Below are 23,474 nucleotides of genomic sequence, written 5' to 3' on the forward strand. Positions count from 1 at the left end.
TTACCACTGAGCCACCAGAGAAGTCCAGCCATCTCCTATTTTAATGTCTTGGTTTTGGAGCCAAGAGGAGCAGGGATCAGTACTCTTGGGATTCTTGTAGAATCTGATCATATCAAATGCTCAAGCCCTCTGAATTCCCTCAAGTCACCCGCAAAGCCATATAACAATCCGCCGTTGCAGCTGAACCCCTCCCCTTCCACTTGACCTTTCCACGCTAGGCACACTTTTCTCCAACACCTCGCCTCTCCCGACTTCCCTGGGCACTGAGTGAGACTTGTTCAGTGGGGCTGTGGGACCAGGGCCTCGGGACGGTTCCCTCTTAAGGGTGATGACAGGTAGGACAGACAGGCAGAAAACATAATTTGAAGTATTTTTGTTTTTTTATATACAGAATACAGGAAAGTTTCTGTAAAGTCTAAAACATTACAATTACTATGTACATCGGTACTAGTTGTGGGGATGGGGGGGAAGGAGGGAGCCAGGGGTGGGAGGAAGAGGAGAGAAGTGGCAAGAGAACAAAAAAAGGAGACAAAACAGGTTTACGACAAAAACGTTTTTGCTACAATAGACAATTTGAAGAAAACGCTCTACCACATGTAGTACTGTACACAGTTTTTAAAAACATTGAAAAAATGTCATCACTAGATGTATTTACACAAAATCCAAATACACTTTTCCTTATTTGAAATAAAATAAGATGGACAGCCAGAAAAAGAATTCATTTCTCATTTGTCCATAATACACAGTAGCTACCTGTAGTGCAACCGCTGCAGAAAGGGAAAATAACCTGGAGGGTGGGAACCATGGAAGGAGGGTGGGTACGATCTTTATATTAAATAAAACAATGATATTGTATAGATTTTGCTGTATGAAAACTGTATTTTTTTCTTTTAATATAAAACTATTGTCACTGCCACAAAATAGAACAAGTTTCTGATTATTTTACAACGGCGGGCGAGGGGGAGGGAGCAGGAGGTGGGTGGGGAACGGTTTTGTGTTGGAGGTGTCCAGACCATTGGCCTTCCCCTCCCTGCCCACGCTGTTCCTCAGCTCGGTCTGCCGCTTTCCCATGAAATGTTGAGTACAAATATATGTGCAAATGCCCCCTAGAACTTGAGAAAAGAAAAAGGATTTTTAAAAAACAGTCAAAAGGTTTCTTCATTTCATGCAAAGATTGTAGTCGAAGGGTTTCCGGTGGAGTATAGAAAAAAAACCCGGGCTTGGTTTGTGTACATTTTTGCATTGCAGGAGTCTTGGGTGGGGTGGACGGGCGGGTGACGGGGAAGCCGCCAGTCCTAGGGAACGGAGTTGGAGCGCAGCACGGGGCCCTGGTGGGGCTTGAGAGAGAGCTTCTCGGCCAAGACCCCATCTTGTAGCAGGCCGGCATCGCCTTTGGGCTGTTTGGTCGCAAACTCAGTGATGCTGAAGACAAACTGCAGGCACCCCAGCTTGATGTAGCTGCCGTGGTGCAGCAAGGCCGTGCCCTCCCAGCCGGCCCCACTGCCCCCAATCAAGCTCGAGCTGCTGGCTTTGCAGTTGCAGGGTCTCCGCTGCGGCCCCTGGGCCTGGGAACTCATCATGGCTGCCTCTTCACTCGGCTCTTCATCCTGTTTCTGGTGCCGGCGGCGCCCTGGAGAAAGGGAAGGTCACAGGAGAGGAACAGTGAGCAGCCAAGCCCCACCTGGGCCGCTGGCCAGCGTGGGGCCCCTGCACCGCCCCACTCTAAAACGCTGCGTGACTTGGGGTGAGGGGCGCTCAGAAAGGAGGGGTGGAGTCTGAGGCTCCGAAGGTAGTGTGTATATCCATGGGAGTGCGCAGCACGTGCTTCTCCGTGGCCTTTCCGGGGCCCATGAGCAAGGAGAACCTGGCCAACGGGACTGGGAAGGCAAGCGACAGCAGGTCATGGCGGCGAGCCACAGCCACCCTGACTGAGGCATCAGAGAAAGTGTCCAAAAAGGGCAGGCTCCGTGGCCAGAGGCCTCTGCTCCAACTTACTGATGACACTCTGCACTTTGGCAACAATACTGCTTGGGGGGGTTGGCGGGGTCTTCTCAGAGAAGTCACATGAATACAGCACATTGTCCACCGTTGTCCCGTGCTCACTGTAGTTTAACAGCTCATAATGTTTGGTATTCTGAGGAGGAGGAGGGAAGATAAGATGTGTGGTCTGCTGCGTGGGGCCTGGGGCTAAGGGGAGAGAGGACACATGGAGAAGGCTGTGCTGCTCTAGCGGGGAGCTCCCTCCTTCCTTCCCCATCACGCCCTGCTGCCCTGCCCCTTCCAATGGGGCTCAAGACTCATGTCCTCAAGAAAGCTTTCTTTCCTACCCTCCCAGTACTCTGCCTCCCTAGCACGAGCTCCTAGTGAAATGACATTCACTGGCACGTGATGACGCCAATGATGAAACCCACAGCGACACGCCTTGGAGGGCTTGGTTACTTCCATGTTGGTCCCCTTGCCCCGCTTTAGGGTGCCTCGTCCCTCCCTGGACCTGCTGACCCACCTCAGGAGAAATAAGGGCCCTGCTCCCTAGGACAGATGCCCTTCACACTAAGGCTCTTCTCTTCCGGGAATGCCAGGGAGGGAAGAGAAGGAGAGGACCCCATCCCATTCCCCTCACCCAGGGCACTGAACAAAACCCCAGTGCTGGGAGACGCCTCAGGTTGGCAGAGCTCTCTGCCACCCCTCACCTCATCGTAGAATATGCAGGCGTGTTTCCCGGACACGTAGTTACAGTGACCATAGTTTGTAAGGCACACGTCCATGTCAGCTCCTGCAAGGGGCAGAGGGCGGAGGAGAGAGGAAAGGAAAGCAAAGAACAGACTGTGAGGTGGATGTGCGGGGGAGCTGAGCAGGGTGGGAGTTAGCTTCTGGGCGGGAACTCAAGGGACAGGTAAGCTTGGGGCCCTCTCCTTATATTTTTGAACAAAAACTGCTATCTTTTCTAACCCCCTGTAAAAGAACAGATGTCCCTGCCAGCTCATGTGCTTCAGAACATGGGATGCTGCCCAGAGAGGTGCAGGGTGATCTCCATGCGAGCACAACATGGGGTGCACGGCCCAGAAATCGCATCATCTGAGAGAAAGGGACCTTTCCAGGCTAAGGGCTTGCCTGTCCCTCTGGCAAGGTGCAGGGCTCAGTATGGGTTACATATGTGTCAGCCCCATCACTTCTTCAAAGGTCTCCAGGGACACGGCATGTGCCTCTGCTCAGGTCTTTCCTGCGCTGTTGAAATGCTCACTGGGCAGCAGTCAGGGCTGACTTCTGGGCTGTCTCATGCCACATGGGGCACAAGGCCTGAAGCGGGAAGATGGCAGCTGACAGTCCCTTTTCTTAGTCCCTCCTGTCCAGACATCTGCTGGGTGAAACCAGTCCACCCTGGAGAGGGCGTCCCTCCCTTTCTAGCCTCCATGGGTCAGGGTGTCCATCTTCAGGGCTGGAGAGATTCAATGCCCCTCCCACCTGGCTTACCTGTCCCGATGTAGAGGGTTCGATAGCACATGTTCACAGCGCCTCCCAACCCTAAGAGGGGGTAGAACACAGCTCGGGCCTGTACTTCCCTTCTCTGCACTGCAAGGCAAACATAGGGATGTGACCGTTCAGGAACAGAACCTGGGGCCCAAACACACATCAAGAGAAGCTGGACCCTTGGTCATGGAGAAAATAACCCCACTGGATGAGTCATCTTTCCAAACTCACACCTGACACAAAGCTGCTGCAGGGTGTAGCTCTCTCACCCCACTTAACAGCGTTTCCCACATGGGGGAGTAAAAAGGACCATCTCTGAAGAGGACCATATAATTCAAGGATGATAGTACTTGAAGCACAAGGGCTGCTGGTTGGTTTATCAGGGATATACCAACTGATATTATAAGGGAGGCCATGCAAAACCCCAGAAGGCACAAACCAATGTTCCTCTAATTTTGAATATGAATCACCCAGGGATCTTGTTAAAATGCGGATTCTGATTCCGTAGGTCTGAGGTGGGGCCTGAGCTCTGCTAACAAGCTCTTAGGAGCTGCTGATGCTCATGGTCTGAGGATCCCACTTCTCAGCAGCGAGGCTTTTACTGGCTAACGCTCAAAGGGCTGTCCTAAGCAGAGCTGGCCTTTTGGAAAATCCTTCCAGCTCAAATACTGAGAAGCAAATGAGCAGAAAGCACATCACATACACCCAAAGGCACTCCTAGCTGCTTTGTGTCTCACAGGGATGAGTAACAGCACTCTCCCGAGTCTGATCTGAAAGTGGTGGTCGCCATCTCCTTTCCGCTTTTGAGAAAAGAAACTGGTATTTTATTAAGCCCAGTAAAGGCCTGCAGGGAGGACTGAGATTCTCCGTGGAGGGGAGATGGCTGCTCACATGCAGAGGGTGGACCTAGAGGAGTGGAGTGGGCATGCGCACCTTCCGTGTGGTGCCCTCCAGAAGCCAGCGGATGTGCCCCGACACTGCCCGGTGAAGCTTGGACCCGGGAGGGGAAAAGCTGATGTATTCTCTGCAAGGCCAGAAACTTGATCAGCTTCTCGTCCAGCATATTTATCTCGATTTCTATTAACCAAAGAGAAAGATTAAAAAGCAGCTGAGGAGGAAATGGAATGCGGCAGTAGGTGAGGGTCACGGAGCCAATATTTCAGCATTCCTAAAATCCAGCCAAGTGATTTTTCTCAAACGACTCAGAGTACAAAGTTGTACCAGGGCCTGGAGCAGAGCATCTCACTGGCCCTTCTGCAATGAGGCCGCAGGCAGCCTGGGCAGATGCCCCCTATAGTGGGGCAGCTTAATGTTAGGTACAGCGATCCACGAAAGTGGAGCAAGACACCATTTGGCTACCTGGGATGAGTGGAAGCCCCGATGTCTGGTACTGAGGCTTGGACTTTCTAACCTCCCTGCCCACAGAGATCAAGGACTGCTCCAGTTCTCCCTGACTTCGGGGGTTTCTCACAGACGAGATTCCTCCTTTGGGAGCTCCTGGTTTTATTCAAGTCCAGGTGATCTGCCTAAAGTGATTTTCTTCTCTTCTCACTGGTTTAGCTTGGCTCTGCGCTCTCTTTGTCTTTGTTATGTGTATCAGTTCAGTTCAGTCGCTCAGTCGTGTCGGACTCTTTGCGACCCCATGAACCACAGCACGCCAGGCCTCCCTCTCCATCACCAGCTCCCGGAGTTTACCCAAACTCATGTCCCTTGAGTCAGTGATGGCATCTAACCATCTCATCCTCTGTTGTCCCCTTCTCCTCCTGCCTTCAATCTTATAAGGCAGAACTGGAAGAAAGGACTTTCTTTCCTACAGTCCTCCCACCTCCCCGCCCCCTAAGATCAGGGCCCCTTTTGCCCCTTTGCAATGAGCTGAACGCTGCACAGGCTCAGCGGCTCACTCACTCACCTCCATTGACATCCATGAATGCTCGAAGTGAGTTGGTGAGGTCCACCATGGCAGTAGAGTTGGCTGGGAAAGAGGGTACGGTTAAAGCGCTTCCTATGGATAACGTGCCGGGGCTGACCTTGCCATCTGGGGACGGAGCAGGAAGACTGTTACTTACGTTGCCTGAGGGAAACCCACCGGTCCAATCCCCCACTTCTGAGACAGGCCTGGATTTCGGGCCCAAGGTGATGTTCCCTTCTCGATCCTCACCCCATAGGCTCTGGAACTCCTAGAGCTAAAAACGTGTGGTGAGGAAGGGCAGGTGGAATGACAACACACCCGGGCACGCGGGAGTCCCCAGAGCACGAGAACGAGTGACATCTACTGCTCGGGGGGATGTGGTGGGACAGCTTCGTCCTCTGGGCCATGACTACCTCCCGGCTGCCTCTGTTCACTCAAGTAGGTGGTGCCTGCCCCTGCAGCTCCTGCGTCCTGAAGTGGACTCACAGGTGCCAAAGCTAGCCAGACTGGTATTCAGAGATAAACAGGAAGAGAGCCTGAGAGTAGGGGCCATCCTGGGACCAGGGGCCCCCATGCAGAGAAGTCACAGTCACCTGGTCACCGAGACTCCCAGCTGACTAGGAGGCCAGTTCAGTTCAGACAGGAGAGACCACAGGGGGTTCCAGCAGCATCTGAAACCTGGTTCAGATGCTGGGGTCAGCAACCTTGAGGTCCTGAATGCTGACGGGGGACAGCTGAAAGAGCAAGTCTACACCGGCCCAGGTCACATTATGGGACTGCCTTGTAGAATGTGGCCCGAGTGCAAGCGTTCGGGCCAGAGCAACCTCTGCGGGCACCCAACTCTGCCTACTCTGGAGGGCAGTAATGTTTTCTGGCCCTGCCTTCCCTGACATGGAAATTCCTTCAAATGAGCTGTCTCAGAGAATCTGGAACGGAGTGGATCATCAAACACTGAGGCTGTAACCCAGAACCTCAGGCTGACCACGGCAGCTCCCGGGAGCCATCTGCTCTCCTCTAAAGTGATGGGACAAAAAGCCTGGAGAGCGTAGGAGGGGAGAGTCAAGAGACCCAGGCTGCAGGTCTACCCCTGCACTGACTTGGTAGTTACCTTAAGGAAACCACTTTCAGAGCCTCAAGGTCCCGCCTTTAAATTAGGGACAAGTTAACAGGCACTTTCTCTTCTATCATAGAAACAGGGGGAAGGACAGTTAATATGGAGATCAAAGTCCTCTGGAACATTTACAGGGATACAAGTGTTGCTTGAACCTTAAAGAGTTATTTGCCAGGAAGAGCATGAGAAGCTGGGCTGCACTCACCTGAGGATGGCGCTGGTGAGCAGAATCGTTGGTTGGCTCCTGTGGCCAAGATACCATCACCTGCTGCTTGGGGGGGAGTGAGCACCCGGGTGGCATTTGGGGGCGAGCCCAGTGGCCTTGAATCTGTCAACGGAGGTCCTATCTGGGATTGGACAGTCTTTCTTTGCAAAGTGCTGGTGTTCTCGATGCTGGCACAAGAGCTGGGAACGGAAGGGGGTAGGCTTGGGACAAGACCCACACTCCTCTGGGGGCAAGAGCTGGGGCCAGTGGCATTCTCTGTCTTCACAATGATGCCGACGGTGTGGTTCTGAAGCCCCCCAGCCGCTGGTGGCGTGAGGGGCCGGGGCCAGCCTTGCCGGTGTGAGAGGCCTGGTAGGGGGGTGTTGGCGCCTGGAAGTCGCCGGGGGTCCGTGGAATCAGTGGGGCTGCTGTAGAGGTGTGGGCCATTGGCTTTCACCTCTGTGTTCACCGGCCCGTTGGCAGTCCCACAGGGGGCTTTCTTGGATTTTTCCGCACAAGAGCTGCAGCTGATGTCCTCTAGGGTGGGGGGTTGGTGGGGTGGAGAGCAGCTCAGGGAATTCTGGGTGCTAAGCCCTGAGGGGCAGGACAAGGGGTAGTGGGAAGGTGGAGGTGCCTTGTCAGCTGTTTGCAGGGAGGTGGTGATTGAGCTGTCAGTCACAATAACAGGCTTAATATCAGCCTTCTCTGTCTGTTCAGAGTCCCAATGCGAAGGCATCTGCTTAGCAGATAAATGTTTCAATATGCTGCACTGGAGCGCAACAACACTACAGAGCCACTGCAACGGAAGGAGAGGAGAGGAGAGGAGGGTGAGAGGCCTGGGAGGCGCTGGTCCTTCCTGCCACAGCGGCCAGGGCTACAGCAGAGCTGACAAGCACTGTTTCCGAGGTCCCATCGCGAGTGCCCAGAGAGGGTGTGCTTGACTCCTGAGAGGATTCCATCTCCATTCCCAAGCAAGGCTTGTCGGTACACACTCGGCAGGCAGCAGCCTGGTCAGCAGGGCTGGGGGTCCCCGTTCTGACTCTGCCCTAAGGCTCACCTCGTCACCAATATCCAGCAAGGGCCCAAGCTCCTGCTGTGCGTCCAGCAATGCCACCTAACTTGTCTAGGTCTACTCATCTCTCTCTGCAAGACGGACGTGCCCGTCTCGCAGCACCCTGGGGACTGGCGGAGAGAAGCAGACCAGGTGACTCTGTAGTTCTCTTACTTGCCTCAGGATCTGAGCCAGAGGGTCTCTCTGGAACGGTCAACTCAGGGGGCAGGGCGGTGGCAGTGGGGGTAGGGGCTCAGGGTGGGGGAGGGTGGGGTGGCAGAAGATGGGGGTGAGAGTGACTTCCAGTGACAGCCGCGACGAGGTGGAAGGAAGATGAGGTGTGGAATCCCGGCCCTGCCTTCACTCACCTCTTGCTGCTCTGCCTGGGTGGCTAAGTGCTCAGAGTTCACAAGGTGCGTCTGTGATTCCTCAGGGATCCCATTGCAGATCAGCTCCCCATCCCGAATGGCCGCGGGGGCAATGAGAGGGGGTGGGAACTGGTACTGAGATTTGATGGCATCGGGAACCTGTCCAGGACAGAGAGAGGGAGCAAGGAGAGGATGACAGCGCCCACACACCCGGTGGGCTCTGCCCGGGCCTCGTCTGTCTGTGGTGCCGATGCCCGAGGGGAAACCATCCACTCTGGGGTCCACCTTGAACGACGACGCACAGTGGGCGGCTACTGCTCTGTATCTCCATCTCTGTGACACACTCTCTCTCTCTCTCTCTCTCTCTCTCACACACACACACACACACACACACACACACACACACACACGAGCCTGAGAAGGCAGAGAACTAGAAAAAGCAGCCATGTCTCCTCCTCTTCTTCATCAAGGTCCAAGGCCTGCAGAAACCAGCTTGTATGCTGCCTTCTGTTTTGGCCTAAAAAGTTTGAGAGAGACACTGGACAGGGCTTTAGAGTGGTACTCTAGGCTTTTACTGATCAGCATCTAGCCTGGGAGGTGAGTGAGCAGTATCTGAGAAACAAAAAGTTAAATAAGGCCACATTCACTGTGGAAATGCTCAGTGTGAGGCCTGTCTGGTGATAAGCACTCAATCAATGTCAGCTGTCTTCATCCATTCACACATGACTCATGAAACAATCAAAGGCCTCTTTGCTGCACAAAGACGGACAACACACTCTGAATCACAACATGTGTGAATGAAAGAGTCACACAAGCCAAGAGTCATTCATACATTCAGCCAACATTTATTGAGTACCTCCTGAGTCTGTGCACTACGCCAAGACCTAGAGATCCAGAGATGAACAAAATGAAAGCCTTGCCCCTCAAGGAGCTCACAGTCTAGTGGGAGATGAGCCCAGAAAGATTACAATATAATGTAATGGGTCCTAGAAGAGAGGATGTCTAAGGAGCTGCAACAACAACTACAAAAGAGTGTGCTTACTTTCGTCTGGGGGCCAGGAGCTCAGGACTAGGGAGGATTTTGTGGGAAGGCAGTATTATCAGTTGAGACTTGAAGCTGAGGAGGGGCTTCCAGGAAGACGAAGGGGGAACTACAGGTAGGGGAAGTGGACTTGGAAAATGTGTGAGAACTAACAGATTTGGTGACCGAGTCCTTATGGAGATTAAGGGAAGAAGAGCTGAATTCTGGTTTGAGGGACTGGGTAGAGATTTCAGTCATTCCCTGAACCAGGAAATACAAGAAGAGGAAGAACACATTTGGAGGCAAAAGACTCTTGGTCTTGGGCAGATCAAGAGAAAGGTGCCTGAGGGATGGGCAGGCAGATGCGAATCTAGTTACAAGGAGAAAGGCAAGGAACACGGAACTGAGAGCTGGCACGTTAACAGTCGTGGCCAGTGCTGTGGGCTTGTCTGAGGGCATCCAGGAATGGGGCAGTAGCTAGACTAAGGCTGCCCCTGAGAAACAGGGACCCCCCAACAAAGATATGCAGGTCTCGGCTGATTTTGCCTGCACGACTGTATGTCAAGGATGAAGGCCAAGCTCCAGAACAGAGCTGGAGCAGTTCTCTGCCGCTGTCCTCTGGTGCTGCAGGCCTCATTTCCCTCTCACACTAAGAACAAAATGCTTTTCAGGCGACTCATACCCTTGGATTCTCCTCAAGAATAGGGACACATTTCAAAAGGGGTAGGGGCATCAGGATTCTATCAAGGCCCCCTGGCCTGTTCACTTCAGCAGCCAGGCTTTCTTTCAGATCCACATGGTCAATCACACAGCCCAGACTTACTCTTAGATGTCTAAGTAAGGTCTGAGGCATGCTATCTTTGATGGGCAAATACATTGTACCCCTGACTGCAAATACCTTTATTTAATTTTGGAAAACTGGTGTTCCCACCAAAGCATAAATATTTACAGTTTTAAGAGTTTGTTACACAATTTTCAGCAGTCACCATCTTGCTAGTGCTGACACCCAATAGAAGTGACAGAAGTGGTGCGAGTGATAATTTTAAGTGTGGCTGCCACCAAGTGGCCACGTTTGAGAACTGCTGGTTTCCCTTGGTACAGGGGACTGCAGGATTATTTCAAAAGAGAAAAATATATACACGGGTATATAGTGTGATGTTCTCTAAGTTAAATGAATGAGACTGATCAGTTTAGGAGAGACAGCCTCAGGACTACCAAATGCTTTCCAAAGAAGGAAATACTCCTGTCCATCTCTGTGGACATATGTTAGCAGTTGTCAGACACATACAAATGTTGATCACTCCAACGCCACAATTTTTTTGAATATTGATGATATATTAACAGCAGACCCCCAAAATGGATTGTGCCTCACTTTTTGTAAGGGATTCTGTTTAATCACCCCCTTAAACATTTCCCCTCACCAGACAGCTCTGAGAAAGGGGCCACCTAACAGACACAGAATGAGTGCCAGGAGCGGGGATGGTAACAGCAGAGCACACCAAAAGCTTGGTGGGAGGGGCCGAAGAGTGCTGATCCTCAAGAGAACTAGAAACCTGGCTGAGTCTCCAGGGCCCCCTGCGGGTTTCCTGACCACCATAAATTGACGGCTGCATTTGTCACTTGCCATTGAGCTTCAGTCTCCCCCTCTGCAATGGGGACCCCGACCCTGTCTACCCAGAAAGGCAGGCAGAGCGCTACCGTGCCCGTGCCAGGCTGTGGCTCACCTTCAAGCTTCTTCTTTTGACCGACTGGAGCATGCGGCGGTTGGGAGGGTGCTTCTTGTGGATTCGGTTCAGGAAGTCCACTTTGACGACGTGCTGCGAAATGGTGTCCTGGAAACGGTCAAACACCTGGCACCGGTTGCTCAGCGTCATGTTCTTCTGGTTCAGCTGGGGACAGAGCAGGCACATTCCTGCTGTGAAGCTCAGCTGCATCACCCTCCCAACTATCTCTATGTTACAGAAAAAAAAGGAGCCCTCGGCCCAATGGGCTCCTTTCGTCAGGAGCTGGTATGTCAATACTCCTGTCAGAGGCCCGGGAGATGCGGGTGAGATGTTCCCTTGGCCCTGACCAGTCTAGTTCCTACTCCCTAGAGAGGTCCAAAGGGGACAAGACACGGGCAATCAGCCAGGAAGGGCCCTTCCAAACTCAGCCTCCAAGAGTCCTCTTTCCAGCGCACAGGTTTCAGAGCAGATGCAGGCCTTGGCCCTAGAGAGCGCCAGACTCCTTTCCTAGCAAGGGCCTCTCTCCCACCAGAAGCAGGACTGTTTTCCGTGTGGGAGCTGGGCTGACACGTGAGACCAACACCAGAATCCTGCCCTATTCCTCCTCCATGGCACCAGGGAGCATTCGTGAACCCACCTGGGTACCAGAGCCTGTTCTACAGCAGGCAGAAAGCCTTGGCCTGCTCTCAAGAGGCCAAAGGGAGGGAAGGAAAAAAGTGTGTGCAGCAGCCTCCAGAAGGCATGGAACAACTATGCCTCTTTTCTCCAGAAGGCATGGAACAACTATGCCTCTTTTCCTTTTCTATGTCTGGTCCTCCATACTTTAATTAAAAGAAAAGATCTATGTGGCAGCTTCCTAATTAGTAAATTAGGAAAACTCCCTATGCGGCTAATAAACAATCACCCAATTAATAGCTCTTCATCTGCTGAAAGGCTGCTCTTACAGATTCACATTTGGGTAGTCTGCTCATGACTATTTTTCTTCTAGTTCAGCAGGAGGGAAAACGAGACACTCACACTGAGCCTTGGAGAGAGGCTTCCTCCTGCATAACCCTTCTGAGGTGCATGAGTGAAGTGAAGAGGGCCAAGCACGCCCTTTCTCCCTTATGAGCAAGTCTATAACTGAAGTTCCTCTTAGCGCAGAGCGGAGAGCACCGGTGTGCGGAAGGCCAGCAGTCATTCCACGGTTATCACCATTTGATACGGTGATGCCTTATGCAATTACCCTTTGAACCTGGAGAGGCTGATCTTATGAGAGAGTTGCTCTGCCTGAGGCCCTCTCTCATTCAGCCTTCTGAGGGACCGTGCTGATTAGGAGATGTCCTAACCCTCTAGCAGAGATAGGAAATTACAGTTCTAGTCTGGCCCCGGGAAGCAGTCTGGAAAATGTAACCAAGTCTCCTGGGAGATAAGATAATAGCATCTCATACCATTCATTCATTCCACAGCTTTGACAAAGGAAGAGAAGGGCAAGGGCCTCGTCGTGTGGTGTGTAGGACAGGTTAGGTGCTCAATAAATGACTGTCTGGAATACCGTTAGTTATCTGGGTCAATTCTTCACTTCTCCAAAGTTACTGGGCAGTTACCTGCGGTGCTGTAAGTATTTCAGAACTTTCTTAGTTTGTTCCCTCTAAAAACAGGCAGCAAGGAAATATGGGAGACTTGCGGCTGATTCACGTTGTTGTACAGCAGAAACCATCACAACATTGTAAAGCAATTATCTTCCAATTAAAAATAAATTAAGAAAAAGAAAATATGGAAAAGCATTGATTTGCATAAGGCTGGATCTAATATACACCCTTTTGAGGGCTGTAACACCAATTGCTTAACTCATTACAGAAGAAATTATTCATGAACAATCAAGTGCTAGTGGCCTAAGTCTGCCCGTGCCATTGAAACAAGGCATTGTGGGAAAAGGCAAAACGCATGGCCAAGGAGGCAGGTGACAGTAACGAGAAGTGAGTAGGATGGTCTGCAGGAACCAGCACCTCAGAGACTGGAGTGAATTCTGGTACAAGGCTGACAGTACTATGCTTCCCACACAAGGGGTCCATACCCTGGCTGTGCCCACACAGGACCAACGGACACTGCTGTGCTTACCACCACATGTTCGATGTGATTCGGACACATCCACCTGCCCAGGGGCATGGCAGTGAGCGGGGGCTCGAGGCAGTCCATGTGAAACAGGAGGGGGCAATAGTCACACTGGATGAGAGGGGCCACGCGACAACTCCTGCAAGAGAGAGGTAGGCCATTAATATGGCAAGGTGAGAGAATTCACACGAACTCTGCCCTGTGGGACGGCTTCCCTTCCTTAATCCTAGCCGTGTTCTTCCACACTCTCCTCCCCAGTAATTCAGTGCCATTCACCATTAGGAAGATGGATAAAGCTGGGACCCACCACTGGGCTTCTCATCACTCTTCTAAGAGGAATGCAGAGAAGTGAATGCTCATTTGGAGTAGAGCTTAAGTGGCTGTCGGAGCAGGAATGATCAACGCTCAGTACCTACTGGGGAAGACCGCCAACCCTGCTCTGATCTTTCTACTCCTTAACAGAAACCAATTACCTCAGTTAAAAAAAAAAAAAAAATCACTAGCAACTTTTCCAGAGTCTCACACTACAAGAGGAAAGGATTTCTCTGCTACATTAAGCACTCAGCAAAACTGACAACCAGAGAGCACTGTACTGTGAAAATGCTTTTGCTATGTACTCATGTCAGCACAGTTTGAGGGAGGGCATGCAAGCAAATACGAGTTATGATTTGCACCTATGATGCCCCAGCAGTCCCGATACTTCAGGAGTCCTGAGGTTGCACCGGAGCCGCAGTGTGGGTCTGGTCCTGTGGAACACTTCTCATTAAGAGCTATTTTCTCTTGCTATCCTGCCTTTCTCACACACCCAAGCCAGCAAGCCCAGCTTCAGTGACTGAGGCAGCTGGTTCCTGTCACTGCGGAGATCTTATTTGAAGGAAACCAGTGTCCCGGGGAAGCTACAACTGGGGCAGCCTAGAGGCTTTTGGAAGTCATCCAGTCTGATGCATGCCAGCTAGGATGGATACTTGTACTATTTTAAAATTCATCTTTAGCGCTTCAAAAATTATTAGCCTTTCTCTCAGGGATGTGTGTCTTGGCTGGCCAGAGTTCTTCCTGCTAGCTAGTCTAAATATCCCATGCTTCATTTTAAGTCCAACTCCTCTCGCTCAAGCCTCTATCAACATGGTTTATGGTACTGCTGCACTGTGACTGTTCAAGGATTTCTTTTCTAGAACACTCCAGGCTCTGGTCAATTAGTCACTCAGTCTCTTTGTACTCATACCACCAGATTACGGGTTACCTCTATTTAACATACATGGTTTGGAAGAGGTGATAAAAGAGAGAAAAAACACTTGCTGAATATGAGGACGAGCCCTCTGCTAGGGAAGAAAAATACCTGTTACACGTGAAGCAGACTTTGACCGGTAAGGGAACAAGACCATTGTGATCTAACTCGTGCTGTGTTTTCTTAACGTTTTTCCCTGTGGTTTCCTCCTTTCTTCTCCTCTTGCTGGAACCTGGAAGAGAAACTGGTGGTGCTAAACGTTCTCTGGAGGCAGAGCTCCTAGTCTGGGGTATGGAAACAAGAGTAAGTCAGAGGAACCGATGTGAGTACAAGCATGTGCCATGGCCTGGACACAGATCTCTTTCTGAGGGCCCTCCCTCTCCCGGGCTGGTTTCCAGTGAGAAAAAGAAAAAGCAGGAGAAGGGAGACGTAAGTCAGAACCATGATCACGAGTTCCTTGTTCTGTGACAGAAATACATCCTCAGTGTTTTGCAAACATTAAGTGGTCAGCAGCCTAGGTTAGATCCTGGCAAGTTAAGAAACACAAAGACCCAGGTCAAATGGTCAACAAATTCTGCACAGGTGCCTGAGGAAAAGACTGTAATTTTACCTCATTTTAACAGAAAGCAGAAAAGCTACAATTCTGTATGTATCCTACTGACCAGCAGGCTTCCTATGCCTGCCGATTTCACTTTCTATGGAAGAATGTTTTTTGATATCAAGGAGAAGCCATGACTTAATTACAAATTTTTTTAAAAAAGGGAATGGAGGACAATTTATAATATCCATCAAGACTATAAGTGCATAGTTGCATAGTTTTGACCCAGCAATTCTAATATTAGTAATTTATCCTCCATACACTCGCTTGTATACAGTGATATATTTACAAAATTATTTGTTGAAATACCATTTGTTGTTCCTAACAAAAGGTTAGGAACAACCAGGATGTCCATTAATAGGAAATTAGTTTATATAATGTGTTATTATGCAACCATTAAGAAAACTGAGGAATGTCAACATTAGTATGGAAAGATATATGTAAGTATGCTATTTAAGGGGAAAATGATAAACATCTGTATTGGCTTCTAAGAGCTACATAAGAACCAAACAGTGGTTATCTATGAAGGAAGGTGGAAACTGGGCAACGGCGGACAGGGACAGGTGGGAAATGTTTTATTGAAATTCTTACATTTTTTGAGTTTTGAACTATGTGTATGTATTCCACACCGCCCGCCCCCCGCTCCGTTTAAAGTGATACTGGGAAGGGTGGAAATTAGAAAACTGAGTAAGCATGTGAGCCTTCTAAGATCCTTCCACAAACCAAAACAGGAACTTGAGACAGTGGCTGCCCAGACAGCGGACCCCCAGGCTGCACAGCCTCCCGGGTGGATGGCAGCCCCTGTGGAAGCGGGCTGGGGGGATAAGGCGGTCTGGCTGACCTGGCAGTGCAGTGGTGCACGTCAGCTCATTGGGCAGCTGGAACTGGGTGGGGTTCCGCTCCATGGCGGCAGCGATCAGCAGCTCAAAGGGCCGCCTCAGCTGGGGCTGCACGTAGTCCGGCTCTGCGGCCACTGGCTCTTCATCCACATCAATGATGTCCTCGTCGACGTCATTCTGCTCAGAGGTGGGGGTCTCCGTGCTGGCGTTGGATGTGGGCGTGCCAGGTCGGCTGGCTCTCCTTTCCAGGATCCGGGCATGGGCAATGGCCTTGAGTTCAGTTTTGCTAGCTGATCTGTCCAACAAGTCAGTGTCACTGCTGGGGGATGTAGTCCGTTTGCCAGATTTGTCCACCAGTCCATTGACATGGCCCAGCTCCTTCTTCTGCTCTCGTTTCTGTGCAAGTGAACAGGCGGGCCCATCACATAGAGTATCACAAAACAGAAAGCGATGGATGCTATGAGTCCTGCTAGACCACTCACCAAAACCGTGAAGGCCTCTTACTATTACAGACTCTCCCACCTGTGGACTTGGAACACTGGTCTGTGAAAGTTGACCAAACTACGGCTGAACTAAACTACAGCTGGCAAAACCATGGGGGCAGGCAATCAGAAAGCACCAAAGTCAGAAACAAACCACACATCATATGATACACAGTGTCTCCACACAAGGTGGGGGTAAAGGGATTAAAAAGTTAAAGCAGTGAGAATAAACTCAGACTAAGTGAGAACACTGAGAACAACTCAGGGAATCAAGGACAGAGAACACTGCTGTTTGCCTTGGGAGTGTCCTGAAGGGTTGTTAAGAACTTTGCTCAAAATAAAGAAAAGTCTGTAGAAGCAGAGGTAAAAAGTAAAACGGGCAAGCCGAACTCCCTATCCAGGGATGTTGGGTGCTGGCTTGCAAGGCAACCACAACAAGGTGAAAGGGTGGCGTGCAGAGCAGAGTGACCCAGCAATCATGGTGTCCAAGAATGGTGGCTTTCATGTCTCCAGTTTAACTACAACTCTGAAAGTGACACTTTTTGAATGGAAAGGTGGGGACAGGGAAAAGACTAAGTGCACAGAGCAGGACTGAATGACTGACAATACATTTTCCTCCAAGGGTCCAAGCAGAGTGAAGTTTAGCAATGGGGTCCAGCCAGGAGACCTGGGATCTTGTCCCAGTTCTGCCACTGATTCCTATGACCTTAGGTGATTCTGGCTGGAGGGCAGGAATTCCTCTATGTGTGAAGTGAGACTAGTAAAACCTTTCTCCTCCTCCTCTCAGGGATTTGGTTGTGACAAAGAGCTTCGGATACATGAAAGGGATGGCTCTGAGATGGGGGGACTATCTAGCCTCCACTAGGAGTGAGACGTGAACATGAGAGGTTGGTGAGGTCCACAAGAGGCCATTTCAACCCCCTTCACTGTACCCAAGGGAGGCCAGAAGGCTGGGAGGTGGTGGTGGTGCAGAAGGCAGATATGGCATGGGTAGACACAGAGGTCCACTTGAGAGCAGGGAGTGGCATTGTGGGAAAAGCACACCATACAGAAAAAGGCATACTATAGTATAATCCCCCGCAAGTAGTTCTGTTTAAATTGTTGAAGAAGTAATAGAGCTTGGAGTCAGAAAGTTTGGGGTTCAAAACCTGGTTCAGTCAATTCTTTTGAGTACTTGGGTAAGTTCTACAATTGTGAACCTCAGTTTCTTCCTTTTAAAAATGGAGATAATAGCACCAGCACTCATAGTGGGCTGTATGGATTAAATGAAACACATGTAGAACAGCCAGCTATGATGAGCGCCAAAACAACGTTAGCTCCTCTTCTTCACCCCCTTTTCCTGGCTTCGTCTCTTCTGCCACAGTAGCTCCCAACCCTGTCCAGTTCAGTTTCTTTGAGCGGCAAGTTTCTGAACGGCCTCTTGGCTGACAGATGTTTCTAACTAGCCCCATTCTAATCTAGTTGGGGACACACAGGCAGAGATCCTGGGAGCAGGACAAGCTGGAGGACACCTGCTTTGTGGATATCAAGAGAAATCAAACCACTGCTCTGGTAGGGCGATTGACTTGGCCTTGGCTTACTTTTTAATAGGAACTCTATGCACACATTGAAAAAGTGTCCGCCTAATTGTTAACTTTCTTCTTAAAGGCTAAAAACTGTTACACACATAAACCACAATCTCTTAATCATCTCATCCTGTTTCTGCAACAAAGGAAGTCATCATTCATTGTGACATCATGTTGAGGGGCCAGGAAAAGATGTGATGTCACAACAAAGGACAGTTGCTTGGTGTATGATTAGTGCGGGGGTAGGGCAGCGGATGGTTTACAATTCACATACAAATTCTAATCCACAGTCTGTCATTTGAGGATTGGGTCTCACTATCTGGGTGGAAGCACACTTACTTCCTTTTTTGATAAGGGAGCGTTTAGCTTTTGAACCCCACAGGAGTTCTCAACATAGAAAATTATGTTCTCAAAGCCAGTACTAAATTATCAAAACTGAGGGAAGGGGAGCTGAAGAGAGGTTAGACAACCTGGGGTCCAAGTGGGTCAAAGTGCTCTCCACCCCCCACACCTGGCCAAGCCTCTGGGGACCAGTGACTTATTTGCCTCGAGGTGAGGGGAATCCTTTTTCTATCAAGCTGCAGGGGTAGCCTTCTTCAGCCCCTTTCGCCATGGATACAGCTGCCACTATGTTCAGGCCAGTTATCAAGAGGTCTACAAGAAGACCAGACTACCCCTGTCACTAGTGAATGAACATGTCTCAGTAAATTAACACACCTCTTCAGCCCATTTCAGCAGCCCATGTTTGGATTTTAGGCCCTACTGGATTCTAAACAGTCATCACAGGGCGTGTGAGGGTGATTTGGGGCTGGAAGAGATAAGAAGGGACGAAAACGCCTTCAGGGCCAGGCCGTTGTGGCCTCCGTTATCAGCGGTCTGGATCTGGCATTTGGAGCGAAGCCTTCAGACAGCAGCATTCTTACCTTTCGGCGAACGGTGCACCGGTGGCACATCCACTCCCCAGGGGGCAACATCTCTTCACTCAGTGGAGGGTTGCTGCGGAAAGACAAGCGGACAGCTAAGCAGCTCACCCGCCAGTGCCACGGCGCAATGCCGCATGGTGCTCAACTTGCATTGTGCAGTTATACATCTCTTATCCTTCAAAATGCTTACTTGGCCCCATTTAGAGTAACCTAAGGGGTAAGCATCCCTTCCCACATCTTAGAAAGAGATGCCAAACCCAGAGCTATGAACACTGGACTGACAGGGAAAGATATAATTAATTGGTCTGGAGTATTGAAGAGTCATTTCCAAACTCTGCACCATGCTAATAAAATCACGGGGAGAGAGGTTCTCCACTGCCTTTTCAAAGTCAGCCAGTGGAAGTCCACAATCTTCCACCTGCTGTTCAAAGCCGTCTTTCACAGGGTCCCCTTCCATCTTCCCAGGCCCTTTCTGGGAACTTTTCCCCCTAGTTAAATTGAAGACTTGCTATTTCTTCCTCTAAAATTCTTCCCCCTGAAAGCTATGCCTATCAAAACCCTATTCACCCAGCAGGGCCTGCCTCAATCAGCCTATAGTAGATGAAAGATGGCTACAAATTCTCTGCTACCCTTCCACCCTGAAGCAGTCCATCTCCTTCCTCTGGAATTGCCTTGTCTTTTTCTGACCACACCTCGCGGCTTGCAGGATCCCAGTTCCCCAGCTGGGGCAGGGATTGAACCCACGCCCTCAACAGTAAAAGTGTGGAGTCCTAACCACTGGATCACTGACGCATTCTCTCTTGTGACTTGTTCTGACCAATAGAATGCAGCAGAGGTGACAAGGTAGGAACTTCCATGACTGGGTCTGAAGAGCCCTATAGATTCCATTTTTACACACTTGGAATATTCCATCTCAGAGCCTTGCTCTCATGCTGAGAGGTCACACAGAGGAGACTTCAGGCACTCCCATCAGCTCCAAGTCAACAGCCAGCACCGACTATTGCTACATCCCTGAGTCATCCTGGATCATGCCAACTCAGCTGAGCCTCCAAATAACCACAGTCCCAGATAACAGCTGAACAGAAAAACCACCCTGCTGAGCCTAGTCAACATGCAAAGTTGTGAGAGAGAATAACTAGGTTCTGCTTTAAGCCACTGAGTGTTGGGGTAGTTTGCTACCAGTGATAGGTAACTGAGCACACAACTCCTCCACGCACTCTTCCCAGACTACTAAGACATCCTTCTTATGCTTTCCCTCGTGTGACAGTGCTCTTACTTCTTTTATCAGAGGAATCAAGACAAGGACTGGATCTCCTTCCCTCTATCTTTACAATAGAGAGGCTGCATCAACAGTAGTCAAAGTCAATACTGAATCAAAATTATAGCTGTGGAGGGCTGGTCTTACTGATTCTCCAGATCACTGATTTCCATTAAGGTTTATAAGAATCATAGGAAACTTTATTAAATTCTTAGGAGGGTCACATCTATCATGTCTCTACAGCAGTGGTTCCCAAAGTGTGGTCTCCAGACAAGTAGCATCAGCACCATCTGGGAACTTACTAGAAATAAAACTTCTGTCCAAAAAGATACATGCTCCCCAATGTTCACAGCAGTGCTATCTACCAGAACCAAGATATAGAAGCAACCTAAATGTTCATCGACAGATGAATGTGTAAGGAAGATATGGTATACATAAACAATGGAATATTACTCAGCCATAAAAAACAATAAACACCACTTGCAGCTCAGTGAAGTCAGAGAATGACAAATCGTCATTTCTCACTTATGTGTGGAATCTAAAAAATGACACAAATAACTTACTTAGAAAAAATACTTGCATAGCAAATTTATGGTTACCAAAGGGGATAGCAGTGGAGGAGGGTAGGGTGGGGGGAAGATAAATTAAGATTTTGTGATTAACATACATACACTGCTAAATATAAAGTAGGTAAACAGCAAGGACCTACTGTATAGTGATGGGAACTATACTCAGTATCTTGCAATAACCTATAACGAAAAAGAACCTGTGTGTGTATGTATGTATAACTGAATCACTTTGCATACACTTGAAACACAACATTGTAAATTAACTATAATTCAATTAAAAAATTAAAAAGAAACACAAATTCTGAGCCCTTACTCCAGGTCTACTGAATTAGAAATTCTGAGACAGCCTCAGCAATGTGTTTAACAAGCTCTCCAGGTGATTCTGCTCAACACCCAAGTTTGAAAACCACTGCTATACAGAATAAGGTTACATTTATGCTTAAGAAATTCCTACATTTGGCTCCTGGGATTCACCAACTTAGAATGGTGTGGAGGACTTTTTTTTTCCATAATATATGAAAAATGCTAAAAACAAATTATTTTATATATATATATATATATATATATATATATGCTGTGGATATATAAGGACTCTTCCTTAAGTCCTAGGCCTTAATGCTAGGCTGCTTTACCCTTTTACCTAAAAAGCATTTAGCTTGACAAATTTTCCTAGCTCCTGCTTTGTCAACACATCCCTGGAGCCCTAAGCATACATGTCAGGATGTCCACCGAGCCCTCACAGCTCACTGCTTCCTATTCAGTTTCCCTAGTGGAATCTCAGGAGGATCCTTACCAGGAAGCAGAAAAAAGGAGGCACACTGGCCTACTGAGACAGGCCTTCGAGCCCTAGAGGATCACACGTGAATGTCACCTGTAAAGTCTCCCCTAGTTCTCTCCAATGTATTTCCTCACAGGCCATATCCAAACTAATGAAATGCATGTGTATAATTTGCAAAGGCCTACAGACTCTGCTATGCTTCAGCAGCTGTCATATTAAAATTAACCCTGAAAGGGCTGTCATTTCTGATTCTGTTTTTCATCATTTCTTTTCATCTGCCTACTGGCTTTGTGTTTTGTATCAAGATAACCTACACCAAACATGTAAAGCAGGCAAGGGTGAGGCAAGGTGGCAGTGGCTTAGATTTTTTTTACCAAGATGTGAATGCCCCCCTGGATGCTCTTCTTGCCTTCCTCAATCTATGTCTAACCCTGCTGGCAAAATAATTCTGCCACAATTCTGATCATGCCAGTCTCCTAATTAAAAGCCCTTCCATATCGCCCTCCAACCAAAAGGATAAAGTTCAAGCTCCTCAGTACTGCAGGCCAGGAACCTGCCCCTTCCCCAGCTCCATTAGTCTGGTGGCTCCCTACACAGCCCACACTGTTTCTCAACCCTGTGTCTCTCTCTGCTCATGCCAGAGCTGCTACCCACAACCACAAAAGCTGAGCCTCCCTCCAATCCTTCATCTGGTGAACTCCTTATCTTCTGGAGCTCAAGTCAGGCATCATCTCCAGGAAGTCTCCTCTGACAGCCCATGATCCTTTATGGCCCTTCTGGGCCACACTATGTACTGAACTCTCAAGGACCCGAATCCCGCTCTCTGCCTCAGTTACCTTTGTATTGCCATACTCTGCATAATGTCTGGCACTCAGCAGGTACACAACAAAGCTTTAAAGAACTGGGGAACACAAAATGAATGGGCTTCTAAGAGGGAATGTAACTGCCCCCTGGCCAAAGTCAGGAGATGAGATGAGGCAATGTGGTTGGGTAGATACTTATTTTGGTAGTTAAATCACACATGAAATTACTCATGTTTTCTGTCACAAAACAATAAGAAGATATCAGAATCAAAGTCCATACCTGCAAGCCTAAACTTCATACAGAAACATCCTACTTAAATCCTCTTTACACAATTTGATTTACCTTTCTTAACACAGGGGTAAAATGCTTAAAATCCATACTAAGCAGCTCTCAAAAGTAGCTCCTGGCTGGCTTCTAAAGGATCACTTTTAGAGATATCATGCTTAAGAACATTTCTCAGAATCCTAGATTATGGCCATGGGCTCCCCTTGTCTGCCCTGAAGTGTGGGATGAGGCCTGCAAGTTTAGGGAGTCATGCAGGAAAGTCAGAGTGTTGTCTCCAGGATGCATATAGACATTTAAAAAAGTGAGGCTTTGCTGCTTTCTTAGAGACAGAACTTGCATCTTGAAATAAATTTGAAAATATGGTCTCTTGAGAGAAGGCAGTAATATCCAAATAGGATGAATAGGGAAGGAAGGTCTGTGTTTCTTGAAAATGACCATCACAGTAGTGGCTGGAAAACAGGAATCACCCACCAAGCTTTCTCATGATGATGATTCTTTCCTCTTTGCTTTGAGCAATTCCTTTCAAGCTATTTGGAAGGCAGTTTTTATAAAAAGCTTTTTTTTTGGCCGTGCCACATGTCATGTAGGATCTTTAGCTCCCTGACCAGGGGTTGAATAAGCGCCCTCTGCACTGGAAATGTGGAATCTTAACCACTGGACAGCCAGGGAAGTCCTTAGAAGGCGGTTTTTCAACTCAGACATCTAGACAAAGATTCATGAAATGGCTCAAGGAAAGACAGGCTGCCACTGGGGTAGGGTAATGGGCTTAGAAACTAGTGCTGAAGATGCTGTTTTGCAAGCAGACTAGTTTTGTTCTGTATCAGAAACAGTGCCAACAGAGAGGATTCCAGGGAGAAAGGAGATTCTGCAGCCTCGGGGTCACTCACACACACATCCTAGGACTCCCCTGCCTCATCCACCCATCTTAAAGCTCCTTCCCTCATTAGAACAGTGTTTTCACAAGTTAAGCATGCAACTTCGAAACAATTATATGCATGCCAGAGTCTTTAAATTATAATTCGCCTGTCAAGAAGAACATGGTTCCATCCCAGCTTCCTCTCAATCCTGTATATCAATGAAGACAGGGTGCTGAAGGCCATCCTCTACAGAAGGAAATGATGAAAAGTTAAAGTCAGGTAATGCTGAAATTATCAAAGTTTCTGCTGCTCAGCAATAAAAACCATAAAAACACTACCA

The 23,474-nt window shown here is 49.0% G+C and overlaps 1 protein-coding gene across 5 annotated transcripts in view; it reads right to left on the reverse strand.

Annotated features, from left to right (window-relative positions):
* Window positions 1-361: 361 nt before the first annotated feature.
* The window catches only part of PHF12 (PHD finger protein 12), a 38,772-nt gene continuing 15,659 nt past the window's right edge, over window positions 362-23,474 (reverse strand). The window contains exons 3-16 of one of the 5 annotated variants that reach the window (XR_011259772.1): window positions 18,584-18,656; window positions 15,616-16,009; window positions 14,288-14,408; window positions 12,958-13,090; window positions 10,858-11,022; window positions 8,113-8,271; window positions 6,694-7,489; window positions 5,555-5,651; window positions 5,378-5,440; window positions 4,402-4,545; window positions 3,472-3,570; window positions 2,691-2,773; window positions 1,996-2,134; window positions 362-1,630 (exon numbers count right to left, since the gene is read on the reverse strand). Coding sequence is in view for 2 of the 5 variants with exons in the window: in XM_069602966.1 (XP_069459067.1) it covers window positions 1,296-1,630; window positions 1,996-2,134; window positions 2,691-2,773; window positions 3,472-3,570; window positions 4,402-4,545; window positions 5,378-5,503; window positions 6,694-7,489; window positions 8,113-8,271; window positions 10,858-11,022; window positions 12,958-13,090; window positions 14,288-14,408; window positions 15,616-16,009; window positions 18,584-18,656 (2,767 nt within the window). In the remaining 3 variants the exon portion in view is untranslated. Of the gene's footprint in view, window positions 1,631-1,995; window positions 2,188-2,690; window positions 2,774-3,471; window positions 3,571-4,401; window positions 4,546-5,377; window positions 5,504-5,529; window positions 5,652-6,693; window positions 7,490-8,112; window positions 8,272-10,857; window positions 11,023-12,957; window positions 13,091-14,287; window positions 14,409-15,615; window positions 16,010-18,583; window positions 18,657-23,474 lie in introns of those variants that run through there. The other 4 variants (XR_011259771.1, XR_011259770.1, XM_069602966.1 and 1 more) reach the window with 4 other exon arrangements.

Source organism: Ovis canadensis, chromosome 11 (assembly GCF_042477335.2).
Source record: "Ovis canadensis isolate MfBH-ARS-UI-01 breed Bighorn chromosome 11, ARS-UI_OviCan_v2, whole genome shotgun sequence".
In the NCBI taxonomy this organism is placed as follows: domain Eukaryota; kingdom Metazoa; phylum Chordata; class Mammalia; order Artiodactyla; family Bovidae; genus Ovis; species Ovis canadensis.